The sequence below is a fragment of the Oryctolagus cuniculus genome, chromosome 7 (assembly GCF_964237555.1).
Source record: "Oryctolagus cuniculus chromosome 7, mOryCun1.1, whole genome shotgun sequence".
Lineage (NCBI taxonomy): Eukaryota > Metazoa > Chordata > Mammalia > Lagomorpha > Leporidae > Oryctolagus > Oryctolagus cuniculus.
In genome coordinates, this window is record NC_091438.1 from 145,904,391 (window position 1) to 145,918,769 (window position 14,379).

Here is a 14,379-nt window from a genome sequence, read left to right on the forward strand (position 1 = left end):
TCACTTTCTTAATATCAAGGAAAACATTATCATCACTCTTCCACAGGCATATATAATTTCATCAACCATTCCTAATATTCTTTTTTTCTAAGAGATTTACTTATGTATTTGAAAGGCAGAGCAATGGGGTGTGTGTAGGGGGGAGAGAATCTTTCACCTGCTGGCAGCACAGCCAGGGCAGGGCCAGGTGAAGCCAGGAGCCAGGAACTCCATCCTAGTTTCTCACATGGGTGGCGGGGCCCAAGTACTTGGACCATCATCCACTGCCTTTCCAGGCACATTAAGCAGAGCAGCTGAGACTTAAACTGGCCCTCCTATGTGGGCTGCCAGCATTGCAGGTGGCAGCTCAAACTCTGTGTCACAATGCTAGTCCCCTGTGATACTCTTTTTATTAAGAAAAAACTTATTAATTTATTCATTTTAATTTTATTTATTTGAAAGGCAGAGAGAGACAGTGAGAGATCTAGCACCCACTGGTTCTTTTCCCAAATGCCCACCACAGCCAGAACTGGGCCAGGTCAAAGCCAGGAGCCAAGAACTCAATCTGGGTCTCCCACACTAAGTGGCAGGAACCCAAGTGCTGGAGCCATCCCTTGGTGCCTCCCAGGGTGCCCATCGGCAGCGAGCTGGAATCAGAAGCAGAGCCAGAACTCAAACTCAGGTGCTCTGAGATGAAATGCAATAGTCCCAAGCAGTCTGCTGCAGCAAATGTCAGCCCCTCATTTACTCAATTTAAAAATGTTAACATGTATACAACATAAATATTATATTTTATGAGAAATAGCTGTATTTTCCAAACATAAAAAAACTAGTAAGAAGAATGGCATTATTTTATAATTCTGCTCATCTCTTCAGTGTCTGATTTTACAGAACACAGCTTTTCATGTCTCCTGAAATCATACCCACCTTCAATCAGCTGCTATAAGCTGTCAAGTTAATTCTGAAATTTTTGCTTAACATGTAATACTTGTACATTTTTATGGGGTACTTCAACACATGCATATAGAATGAGTTGATCAAATCAGGCAACAGCATTTCTAGTTCCTTACCTTTTCTTTATGTTTTGAGCCTTCCAGCTCCTCTCTTCCAGTTCTTTCTACAGTGAATAACGCATTACTGTAAACTCTAGTTGCTCCACTGTGCTGAAGACATTTCTAATATCCTTTTTTCTTTAATATTTATTTATTTTATTTGAAAGGCAGAGTTACAGAGAGAGAGAGAGAGAGATCTTCTATTCACTGATTCACCCAAATGGCTGCACTGTCCTGAGCTGGGCGGTCTGAAGCCAGGAGCTAGGAGCTTCTGGGTCTCCCATGTGGGTGCAGGGGCCTGAGGATTTGGGCCATCCTCTGCTGCTTTCCCAGGCCATAGCAGAGAGCTGGATGGGAAATGGAGCAGCCAAGACTGAACCCACACCCATATGGTACGCTAGCATTGCAGGTGGCAGCTTCACCCACTATGCCACAGCACCAACTCCCATTTCTAACATTCTTAAGAAATAATTTTAAGTTCTAACAATTGGAAAAAAATGGCTGGCGCCATGGCTCGCTTGGCTAATCTTCCGCCTGCGGTGCCGGCACCCCAGGTTCTAGTTCTGGTTGGGGTGCCAGGTACTAGTCCTGGTTGCTCTTCTTCCAGTCCAGCTCTCTGCCATGGCCAGGGAAGGCAGTGGAGGATGGCCCAAGTGCTTGGGTCCCTGCACCCACATGGAAGACCAGGAGGAAGCACCCGGCTCCTGGCTTTAGATCAGCGCAGCACCGGCCGTTTGGGGAGTGAACCAACGGAAGGAAGACCTTTCTCTCTGTCTCTCTCTCACACAGCCTATAACTCTCTCTCTGTCTCTCTCTCACTGCCTAACTCTGCCTGTCAAAAAATAAATAAATAAATAAATTTTTTAAATGTTAATATAAAAAAATTGGAAAAAAAATTAACTCGTAAGTCACATAAGTGGTACTTCTATTTGTTGGGCCCAATTAGAACACAAAGGTTTTTTTTTTTTTTCTTTTTTCATTTCATTTGTTTGTCTAAACACTAATCATTCCAAATTAAAAGTCTGGTCTGGCGCAGTGGTTAAGACGCTGCTGGGAATGCCATGTCCCATACCAGAGTGCCTGGATTTGAGTTCCAGCTCTGCTCCCAATTCCAGCTTCCTAAAAATACCCACTGTGAGAGGAGCAGGTGATGGCACAAGTAGTTGGGTCCCTGTTACCCTCTGGCCCCAGCTAGGGGCTATTTTGGGCATGTAAAGAATGAACCAGTGGAAGGGTGGTTTTTCTGTCTGTTTTTCTTTAAAATTAAAAAAATATATATATTTCACAGTTTAGCTAAAAGCAGGCATCTCTGAGCCGAGCACTGAGGAGAGCTCAGGGTCATTTTTATGGCACTAGCTATATTGCTGTCCCACGGGGTCAGTCACTGAACTACCAAAGAGGGTCTATAAGTACTTACATGGTTTCCTCTCTACTACTAAGACATTACTGAAGGACATTAGGGAATCACCATAACTCATCAGAGTCACAGAATTTCTGAACTAGAAGGCTCTCTTAAACATCATCTAGATTACTTCACCTTCATATGAGAGAGAAGAAACTGAGACCAAGAGACTGTGACAAGTGTAAATAGCAACTCACTGGACACTGAGGCCCAGGACAAGAAAATACAGGTGAAAATGGTGCAGAGGAAATCACTTTAATTAGAGGAAAGCAGACTAAAGAATCTTCACGGTAGGGGCTGTTGTTGTGATGCAGTGGGTTAACCCCCCACTGCTGCTCTAAGTCTCAGATGCTCTGCTTCCAATCCAGCTTCCTGTTAATGTGTCTGGGACAGCAGTAGAAGATGGCCCAAATGATTGGGCCCCTGCCACCCATGTGGGAGACCAGGAGAGAGTTCCTAACTCCTGGGTCCAGCCTGGCCCAGGTCTGTTACAGCTATTCGGGGAAAAAAGCAGTAGATGGAAGCTCTATCTCTCTCTCTCTCTTGCTCTGACTTCCAAATATATAAATAAATTAAAAAAAAAAAGAACCTTCATGGTAGCTCATAAATCAAGTCAGATATAAAAGAGTTAAACAGGGAGAAAACCATGTTCATAGTGGCTACTTGTAACCAGGCTCAACTGTGTGTCTTCTAAATGAGCCAACATCATTCTCCTGGCGGCCTGGAGAAGAGGATGAACGCTGCTGCAGAACTGTGTTTGGCTCTCCCTCAGGGCTCCAAAGCCTACAGGGTACAGCTGGGCCTACGAGTCCGTCAAGCTTCGTGCAGCTTTGCAGACAGGTGTGACTCTGAGAGCCACCTTCAAATACCAGAGCATTCCATAGGCAAGCTTTCACAGCGGGCTGCAGCCACTGAAGTATCTCATCCGACCTCAGTTTGCAGTAACGTAAGTATAGCTCTAAGAAGAAGGACGGTGGCTGTGTGACTCCACTCTAGTTAGAACGTATCTGAAAACAGAACATGGAACCACTAAGAACTAGAGAGGCCAGGACGGCCACAGTGCTCAAGGCACTAAACAAGGAAAAGCTGGTGAAACCAGAGATGATTTTGCCAACTTAAGAAGATAGATATGACATTCTTCAAATGTCTAAAGGAGTATTAACATGGAAGGGAGACTACTCATTCAGAGGTGCAATGTTTTGACTGGAGGGGATGGCCTGTAGGCCCCTGAAATTTTGAGGAAAAGTTTCGTGGATTTCCACATATTTTTCTGAGAAAAGCTTTTTTATATCATCTTAAGAAATCAGCAAGTCCAAAAATGGTTTAAGACACTTAGTCAAAAGTAAAAGGGGTGGGGGTGGCACTGGCAGTGGAAGATGGCCCAGGGACTTGGGTCCCAGACACGTACATGGGAGACCAGGATGGAGTTTCTGGCTCCTGGCTGCATCCTGGCCCAACCCCGGCAGTTGCAGTCATTTGGGGAGTGAACCAGCGGATGGAAGAGCTCCGTCCCTCCCTCCCACTCTCATTCCCTCCCTCTTTCTCCCACTGTTTTTCAAATAAATAAAGCAAATTAAAAAAAAAAAAGCTGTTAAGTAGGAAAATTTTAGCTCAATATGAGCAAGAATTTTATATTATAGTTGCTCCAAAATGGACAAGTGTGCCAGGGAAAAAAGTTTTTTGTCACTATAGGTTTTCAATCAGGCGTAAAACCACCATGTGCCAGAGGGACACTGTGGGTATTCTTGTACCAAACGAACGGTTTACTTAATTGACCTCTGACACTCTTTTCAGTGTGAAATTCCATGAACATTTTCCTTACTTAGCACATGGCTGTCCTCATGTAAATCTAAACAGGAATCATTTAAACTTTTTTTAAAGTGAATATCTATACAATGAGAGTTGGTAGTTGAAATGCCTACAATCAAAATATCAAATCTTTTAAAAGCTTAAATGTTTGATTCAAATAATAAAAAAAAAAATATATTTGTAAAGGCATACAATCTATTAGGAAGAGATCACTTTAAAATGTCCACATTAGGGTCAGGCATTTGACCTGACCAAATAGACACCACCTGGGATGCTATACTCTGTATCCGAGTGCCTGGGTTCAAGTCCTGGCTCTGCTCCTGATTCCAGTTTCTCGCTAATGTGCACCTTGGGAGGCGCAAATAATGGTTCAAGCAGTGGAGAGCCTGCCACCTACATGGGAGACCTGGCCTGAGTGCCTTCAGCTCAGGCCAGCCTGAGCTGTTGCAGGTATCTGGGGAGTGAACCAGCAGACGGAGGACTGATCTCTCTCTCTGCCTCTCAAATAAACTAAATAAATAAAAGAAATTTTAAAAGTTCACATTAAACTCCACTCTAAATAATTTATTCGAAGAAATTATCACATTTTTACAACTTGAATCTAAGATTTTATTCCATCTAAGGAAGTTTTTAGACTTACCTGTATGCCATACATACTGAACCCACACGTATGTGCTAGCAGCAAAAAAAAGCCACTGTATGGGGATGAACAGCAGACATATTATATTTGACGTGAATGCTACACAAACAAAAAATACTGAGAAGGCCTAAAAAGAAAAACAAAACAAAATTAAAACACATCTTAGGACTTACTATTTTCAAACAGAGGTTACTAAAAGCACATTGGACAAAATCATTGAAACCACTAAGTGGTAACTTCAGAGAAAGTTAACAGGAAATTTTAAACCCTTAAAATCAACCATATAAAACATGGATTAAAAAGGTAAGGGCATGGATTTCTAAAAGAGCACCAGGGCTGGGTAGGAGAGCTACAGTTGTAATCTGTGGCTGTAGCACACAGTAGAACTAACACAAAAACCAAGGGAACAAGCCCAAGTCTGTGTCCTTGCCCTAAGCCAGTAGTTCTCAAAATACAGCCCAGGGATTCCTGGGAGGGAGAGTGGGGTATCTCTGAGTTTCTCTCAGTGCGTATCCGAGTTCAAAAGGGTTCTCATAATAACATTAGGATGTTATCTGCCTTGTTCATGCTCATTCACTCATAAAAGGGTAGAATTTTCTAGAAGCTACATGAGCTGTTCTAACATAACAGAGTTCAGAAGGAGGTATGAGAATTCAGCTGTCTTTATTGAGCCAAGACAATCAAGAGATCTGCAAAATGGAGCCACTCTTCTATTTATCTTGAAAAGTTATTTTTCATTTAAAATGTAGTTTGTATTAACATGATACTTATTATTTTTAATGAATCAATAAATCTTAACAGAATTAATAAATATGAACTAATGCTTTTAAAATTTTTGTTTTAATTTCTAATACAGTAAATATGGATAAATGTAGTTCATATTACCAAAAGATCTTTGGAGTTCTCAATAATTTTTCAGTGTATAAAGAGGTCCTGAGACCAAAAACAATTAAGAACTACTGTACCAACTCTAACCCAGTCACTAACACCGTGGCAGAGGCTTCAGAAACAGGTCTAGGACTGGGCAAGCACTGCTTCTTCCACTACTCTGTCTTTCGACCAAAGTCCTCTGCCCAGCCCCTTCAGTCCACAGGTTTTATTAGCTCATCCCAATATAGTCACCTAAGTATTGCTTAATAATATCTACTTTAAGCAGCTCACTCTCAGCCACTGAAGATTTTCTTAGAAGGGAAATGAAATCCCTCATACATGGAGAGCAGTATTAGTACACATACCAGTCCCTGGTATCTGAAGGAGTCATAGACGCTTCTGATGAAAAGCCAGAATGGCCACAGGTATTCAAATCTGAACTCCAGGACAAAATCTGCCAGGAGGACAAGTGCCCACACTACCAGGAATTTCAGGTATAAAAATGTACTGCAAAATATAAAAATAAAGAATTAACTTGAGGTCATTTATGAAGAATTAATAAAGAGAAAATGTGCTGATTCTCTCTAAAAGAGATTAAAAATTCACTACATATACCGTGAAAACAATGATGATAGAAAGAGATGCTTCCATGGACCATCTGAATTTCCAAAGTCCTGGTGCTCATCTGAGAGCCACACCAACCAAGTTAAGATGATGGCCAAAAAATGCTTAATTCCATTTGAGATGAGGAAAAAACATTAAGATTTTACCACTATTTTAAAAAATGTGTTAAGTGTCTGACTTTAAAATACTGCAACACTCAAAATTATGGCTTTCAAGCTGTTCATTAGAAGAGAATGTCACAGCTGAAAAGCCTTCAAATTTGTTGTTTCCCCGCCCTTCCTACATCTGTTTGAATAGTCTTTGCAATTCTTCATGCACATCCCTCCATGCTTCCGGAATTCTGCCTTTTTTCCCCTTTCTCCTCTCGCACATCTATATAATATTCATCTGCACTAACCAAACAAAAACCAAATGACTTCCCCAAAATAGAAACCAACTTTGGGAGCAGTTGCCAGTCACCACCAAGGGCTGTGAGGGCCCAAAAATGTGCATTAATGAAAAAAAAATCCTTAAGCATCCAAACTATGCTCTAGCTGAGGTGTCAATGTGTTCAGTTCCTTCTGGTTTATGTTAAACCAAAATATGCTTTGACAAGACACTTTGGACACATATCTAACCACTGCAACCGCTCAAACAAGGTAAGGACATAGATTAAAAAAATTTTTAATATAATCTGTGAGTCCATCTTCCAGTTCATTAGAAACCTTTAGATTCTACCAATTAGTAAGCTTCCATTTTCTGCGTCCCTAAGCCCACCAATTTTGGAGGTAAAATTTATTAAAACTGGGTTTCCTGGGATGGGTGGGAGTGTGGTGCGCCACGAGTCAGGTTTGGGAGCCTGCATTCCTGTCACTATGCGAGGGTCCAAGTCTGCCTCTGCCTCCAGTCCAGCTTCCTGCCAATGCACATCACAGAAAGCAGCAGGTGATGGCTCAAGTTGGGTCTCTGTCACTCACATGGGAGACCTCGATTGAGTTCGGGGATCTTGGCTTTGCAGGCATTTGGGGAGTGAACCAACAGATGGGAGATATCTCTGTCTTGACCTCTCAAATGAATTAACTTATGTTTCCTGAAATACATGGGTTGGACATATCTAAAATTCACTTTGACTTTGGCTAGAGCTAACCACCAACAACAAAATCATGATTTTTTTTTTAAGATTTATTTATTTTGCTTGAAAGTAACAGTTTCACAGAGAAGTAGAGGCAGAGAGAGAGAAAGAGAGGTCTTCCATCCACTGGTTCACTCCTCAATTGGCTGCCACAGCTGGAGCTGTGCCGATCTGAAGCAGGAGCCAGGAGCTTCCTCTGGATCTCCTCTGTGGGTGCAGGGGCCCAAGGACTTGGGCCATAATCCACTGCTTTCCCAGGCCATAGCAGGGAGCTGGATTGGAAGTGGAGCAGCCGGGTCTCAAACCAGTGCCCATATGGGATGCCAGCACTGCAGGTGGCGGCCTTACCCGCTATGCCACAGCGCCGGCCCCCAAAATTATGATTTTAAAATACATTTCAATGACATACAAAAGGGCTTATACAGTTTGGCAAAAAAAAAGAAAACAAAAGCAAAATTCAGTACTGAAGGTTTCTGAGGCTTCTGAAGCCACACAGGTAAAGCGTGTTAAGAACAAACATCTGTGACCCTCAGTCGCACAGTATCCATGATGATACACAACTTCTCATCTAGGATTAATTCTTAGGACTTCCTTTGGGTTTGATAAGTTTCTATTTAAGAAATGTGCTCTATGGTCGGCGCCGCGGCTTACTAGGCTAATCCTCCGCCTTGCGGCACCGGCACACCGGGTTCTAGTCCCGGTCGGGGCGCCGGATTCTGTCCCGGTTGCCCCTCTTCCAGGCCAGCTCTCTGCTGTGGCCAGGGAGTGCAGTGGAGGATGGCCCAAGTGCTTGGGCCCTGCACCCCATGGGAGACCAGGAAAAGCACCTGGCTCCTGCCATTGGATCAGTGTGGTACGCCGGCCACGGCGGCCATTGGAGGGTGAACCAACAGCAAAGGAAGACCTTTCTCTCTGTCTCTCTCTCTCACTGTCCACTCTGCCTGTAAAAAAAAAAAAAAAAAAAAAAAAAAAAAGGAAATGTGCTCTAAAACCAGGGAACCCAAAGTGAAGCAAAAGAACACAGCTGGAGCCCAAGTCCTACCTTTCAGTTTCATTTTACTAGTTTCGCTGGCCAGATGAGGACAGAGCTCTCATTCTCACTCATTAAATCCATAACTAACCCAGTGGAGCACAATGCCCGTTTATTAGAAGGAACAACTGAGCCACGCAGGTATCCAGGAACACAAACCTAGTTGGAAGCTAGATGTCCAAGCTGCTATATTTTAAAGCAAAAAGACTTTTCCCTGTGTCCAGAACTGCTTCTAGGTATTGAAGATAGAATAACAGTCTCTACCTCGTTTCTAAGACACCTCAAAAATGGCATGAAAATGCAGATATTTTCCTGATTAATCCTGTTTCCTGGGGAGCTGCCCTGGAAGGGAACTGATGAGACCACTCCTCCTGTCTAGGTGCTACCATTGCCTGGGCGGAGAAGGAACAGTATCACCAGCTGCCATCTTCCCCAAATGCCCCCTAGACATGGCAGGTGTTCAGTCAGGTTGGCAACATTGCTTTTCCGTTTAGACAGCACTAACCAGAGAACAGAAGTCTGTTGAATGTCTTTACAAAATCTAATCACTGGGTCCAGCGCTGTGGTATAGTGGGTAAAGCCGCCGCCTGCAATGCCGGCATCCATACAGGTGCTGGTTCGAGTCCCAGCTGCTCCACTTCCAATCCAGCTCTCTGCTATGGCCTGGGAAAGCAGTAGAGGATGGCCCAAGTCCTTGGACCCCTGCACCCACATGGGGAGATCCAGAAGAAGTTCCTGGCTCCTGGCTTCGGATCAGCGCAGCTCCGGCCATTGCAGCCAATTGGGGAGTGAACCATCGGTTAGAAGACCTCTCTCTGTCTCTACACATTTCTCCTTCTCTCTCTATGTAACTCTGACTTTCATATAAATAAATGAATCTTAAAAAAAAAAAGAATCCTGAAGATGTTCTTAAAATCTAATCATTTAAGCTAAGGCAACACAAAAAGGAGCACCTTTGTGAGTGACTACTCTTCCCCAAGCCTGTAATGTCAAAGCTAGGAGGTTCTTTATATATTTTGTTTTTTTTTCAAGAAACTTCTTTCATACCTTTGATGTTCCTTGACACCCAGTTCTTACTGAGTTACAGTTTATAAGCCCAGACTTCTAAGGAAACTTCATCTTTCACTAACATATGCAATACCCTTAGGTCTCTTCTGGCTCCCCTTTCAGGAGGGCTTGTCTCTCAAAACAAGAGACAACATAGGGGCTGGCACTGTGTGGGCTAAGCCTCTGCCTGCAGTGCCAGCATCCCATATATGTGCCAGTTCGAGTTCCACCTGCTCCTCTTCTGATCCAGCTCCCTGGGAATGGCCTGGGAAAGCAGTGGAAGATGGCCCAAGTGCTTGGGCCCCTGTACCCATATAGGAAACCTGGAAGAAGCTCCTGGCTCCTGGTTTCAGATGAGCTAAGCGCTGGCCATTGTGACCATTTGGGGAGTGAACCAAAAGATGGAAGACCTTTCTCTCTTTCTCCCCGTCTCTGTAACTCTGCCTCTCAACCAACCTAATTAACAAAGCTGATTTTCTCTGTTTTTGAGTCAATCTTTAATTCTATCAAGTCACTTCAGTCTTATAGTTTTAGAAAGTTTAACAAAGCTGCCTGGGGCCAGCATTTTGGCACAGTGGTTAAGCTGCTGCCTGCAAAGCTTGCGTCCCATATCAGAGTGCTGGTTCAAGTCCAGCTGCTCCACTTTAGATCCAGCTCCCTGCTAATGTACCTGGGAAAGCAGAAGATAGCCCACATATCTGGGCCCCGCCACCCATGTGGGAGACCTGAATGGAGGTCCTTGCTGCCATTTGGGGATTAACCAGTGGATGGAAGATCTCTTTCTCTGTCTCTCCCCCTCTCTCTATGCCTTTCAAAAAAAATTCTTAAAAAGAAAGCTGACTCAATAGTCACAGTCTTCTGTAGCAGTAAATCATGTCTCCTCATTCTGCAGGTGCCTGGACAGAAGTTAAAAGATGGCTAACTGCTCACTAGTATAGAGACCCACTAATACCTCTCCTTCCACATTGTGAAGGTCCTAAGATTTTGACCAATCTAAAAAGACGACATTCCAAAAGGAAAGAAAACGAAACAGGGCTTTAACATTGTGGCATTTCAAAATTTTTCTTTTAAGCCATGAAGAAAATATGATTACATATCAAACAGCTTTATGTACATAGTTCACTGTTATAGCTTGAAGGGATGTTACTTTGATTCTCAGACCCAAATGAATTTTCTAAAAACTACAAAACATATTGAACAAAATTATAAAGCATAACTACAATAAAAAGGCATTTTCTAAAGTAATTCAGGAAACCAATAATGCCTTTTTGCAGCCTTCTAATCCTCTATTCTGGGTACCAGGGAAGTAAAGAAAAGGCATATGCAAATATTAGGTTTAATGGCAATGATTCTTTCAAAGTGGACATTAACTATAAGGTTTGTGGGGTTTTTGTTTTTTTGAGATTTATTTTAATTTTTTTAAAAAAAATTTAATTTATTTGACAGAGTTATAGACAGTGAGAGAGAGAGACAGAGAGAAAGGTCTTCCTTCCGTTGGTTCATTCCCCAAATGGCTGCCACGGCCGGCGCTGTGCCGATCCGAAGCCAGGAGCCAGGTGCTTCCTCTTGGTCTCCCACGCAGGTTCAGGGGCCCAAGCACTTGGGCCATCCTCCACTGTACTCCCGGGCCACAGTAGAGAGCTGGACTGGAAGAGGAGCAGCCGGGACTAGAACCCGGCACCCATATGGGACACTGGTGCCACAGGCAGAGGATTAACCAAGTGAGCCACAGTACCGGCCCTGAGATTTATTTTATTCATTTGATAGGCAGAGTTACAGAGAAACAGAGGCAGAGAGAGAGAGGGAGAGACAGAGAGACAGAGAGAGGTCTTCCATTTTCCATCACTCCCTAAATGGCCACAACAGCTAGAGCTGAGCTGATCCAAAGCCAGGAGCCAGGAGCTTCTTCCAGGTCCCCCAAGTGGGTGCAGGGGCCTATGTGACTGGACTGTCTTCCACTGCTTTCCCAGGAGCATTAGCAGAAAACTGTATAGGAAGAGGAGCAGCTGGGACTCAAACTGGTACCCATATGGGATGCCAGTGTTGTAGGTGGCAGCTTAATCTGCTACATCACAATGCCAGCCCAAGTTTGTTTTTTGCTTTTCCCCCCTCATTCTCTTCCTACATTTAAATCAGTTTTTACCTGAATATTTAATGACACTTTCCAGTTCTGGATTAATCTCTGATGATTAACCTATGATTAATGAGAAGCAGTACTGAACAAGCTTCTGTTTCCAGGTGTAGTGCACCTTCTCTTCAGGACCTCTAGCTGCTTGTCACCTGGCTCGTGCTCTGGAGCCCACATAATTACATGGGGTGACCATCAATCTTCAGGGGCTGACCTTTTCCCTAGGCAGACTAGTGGACATTCCACTCACTCTGTCCTCACCGCAGAAATGAGTCTATGGAATATTTCAGAGCTGCAGTGGTAGCAATCTGTCTCAGTCCTAAGTGCTCAGAACAAAGAGCGATGCTTCTACCACCAAACAGCTTTATCTTCTGTTATCTATTCTCTCCTCCACTGGGCATCACCTCTAGAATATACATCTAGTCCCTATAGGGCTTGTGCATCTGCTGAAGTCTCACGCTGGCCATTTCTACTCAGTCTGGTTCCTCAAAGCATGGCCAATGAACCAGCAGCATCAGCGTCACGTGTGAGCGTTTTAGAAAAGCAGAATTTCTGGACCCACCTCAGCCCTGCTGACTCTGAGCCTGCATTTTAATGTGATCTCTAGGCCGTTTGTGCATAACTCGGAATTGAGGAGCACTGGTGCCATAGTTTGAATGTCCCTCTGAGACTCATGTTGAAACTTAATCTCTGGGGCCAGTGCTGTGGCCAGCTCCCTGCTAATGTGCCTGGGAAATCAGTGGAAGATGGCCAAAGTGCTTGGGCCCCTGCACCCATGTGGGAGACCCAGAAGAAGCTCCTGGCTCCTGGCTTTGGATCGACCCAGCTTTGGCCGTCACAGTCATATGGGGAGTGAACCAGCAGATGGAAGACTTTCTCTCTCTCTCTCTTTTAAATATTTATTTATTTATTTGAAAGGCAGAGTTACAGAGGCAGAAGCAGAAACAGAAAGAAAGAGAGAGAGGTCTTCCATCCACTGGTTTGCTCCCCAGATGGCCATGACGGCCAGAGCCGTGTCGATCCAAAGCCAGGAGCCAGGAGCTTCTTCCGGGTCTCCCACTCGGATGCAGGGGCCCAAGGGCTTGGGCCATCTTCCACTGCTTTCCCAGGCCATAGCAGAGAGCTGAATTGGAAGTGGAGCATCTAGGACTCAAATTGTTGCCCATATGGATGCCGGCACTGCAAGTGGAAGCTCTGCCTGCTACGACACAGTGCTGGCCCCAAGACCTCTCTCTCTCTCTCTCTCTCTCTCTCTCTCTAACTCTGCTTCTCAAATAAATAAAATCTTTTAAAAAAAATATATAGGCCGGCACTGTGGTGTAGCGGGTAAAGCCGCTGCCTGCAGTGCCAGCTGGCATCTCCTACGGGCGCCAGTTCACGTCCTGGCTGCTCCACTTCAGATCCAGCTCTCTGCTATGGTCTGGGAAAGCAGTAGAAGACGGCTCAAGTCCTTGGGCCCCTGCACCTGCGTGGGAGACCCAGAGGAGGCTCCTGGCTCCTGGCTTCAAACTGGCACAGCCCCAGGCATTGCAGCCAATTGGGGAGTGAACCAGCGGATGGAAGACTCTCTCTCTCTCTCTCTCTGCCTCTGCCTCTGCCTTTCCTTCTCTCTCTGTGTAACTCGGACTTTCAAATAAATAAATAATTTTTTTAATTTAAAAATAAAAATAAAATACAAAAAAGAAGGAACTTAATCCCTAGATTTTCATGTTGACAGTATTCGGTGGGCGAGCCTTTGGGCTTAGATAAAGTTGTGATAGGACTGGTGGCTGCATAAGAGGAAGAGGGGCCAACGTGTGGCACAGTGGGTTAAGCCATCACTTGGAATGCTGCCATCCCATATGAGAGTTGGTTTGAGTCCCAGCTGCTCCACTTCTGATCCAGTTCCCTGCTAATGTGCCTGGGAAGGCAGAGAAGGATGACCGAAGTGCTTGGCCCCTGACACCCCATGAGAGACCTGGATGGAGCTCCAGGTTCCCAGCTTTGACCTGGCTCAGCACCAGCCATTTTGGCCATTTGGGAAGTAAAACAGTGGACAGAAGATCTTGCTCTGTAACTCTGCCTTTCAAATAAATCAATAGCTCTTAAAAAAAAAAAAAAAAAAGAGGAAGAGACCTGAGTTGACACTCAGCTGCTCTATCTGGCCACATCTTGCCCTTTACCGTGTTTCTGCTGCAAGAAGGCCCTCACTGGATGTGAACAGACGCCGTGCCATGCTCCTGGACTTCTCGGTATCCAGAACCGTAAGAAATAATTTCTTCATAAATTATCCAGTCTCAGGTGTTCAGGTATAGCTACAGAAACAGACTAGGATAGCTGGTCTTTAGTATAAACTTCTCACTATTACGGAACTGCAACTTAATTCCGGCAAGTCTCAGAAGACAATGCCCTAATCAGATACCAGTACTTATCTCCAACCTGTTGACTGTCCACCCCTCAACCTGTCCAGGGTCAGTTCTTCCATTTTTCTGCATCTCTTTCTGAATCACAGAGAAGATCCCTACCTAACCACAATTAAACCTACATGAAGCACTCCTGTTGCCATCATCCTGCACACAGCATGGTCACTACTTTCTCACAGGAGCCTCCTTGATCTCAAAGTACTAGAACCCCACTGAGTGCTCGCATAGCATTCTATACTATAGGAACAATTAATGACAATTATAATTCAATGACATTGTGTGTAA

General features: G+C 44.3%; 1 protein-coding gene across 4 annotated transcripts in view; it reads right to left on the minus strand.

Moving 5' to 3' along the window:
* Window positions 1–14,379, minus strand: part of MACO1 (macoilin 1) — a 77,546-nt gene that overhangs the window by 46,426 nt on the left and 16,741 nt on the right. For all 4 annotated transcript variants that reach the window (XM_070079065.1, XM_051856658.2, XM_070079064.1 and 1 more), the window contains 2 exons: window positions 6,118–6,259; window positions 4,883–5,009 (listed from right to left, as the gene is read on the minus strand). In XM_070079065.1, the coding sequence (XP_069935166.1) occupies window positions 4,883–5,009; window positions 6,118–6,259 (269 nt within the window). The remainder of the gene's footprint in view (window positions 1–4,882; window positions 5,010–6,117; window positions 6,260–14,379) is intronic.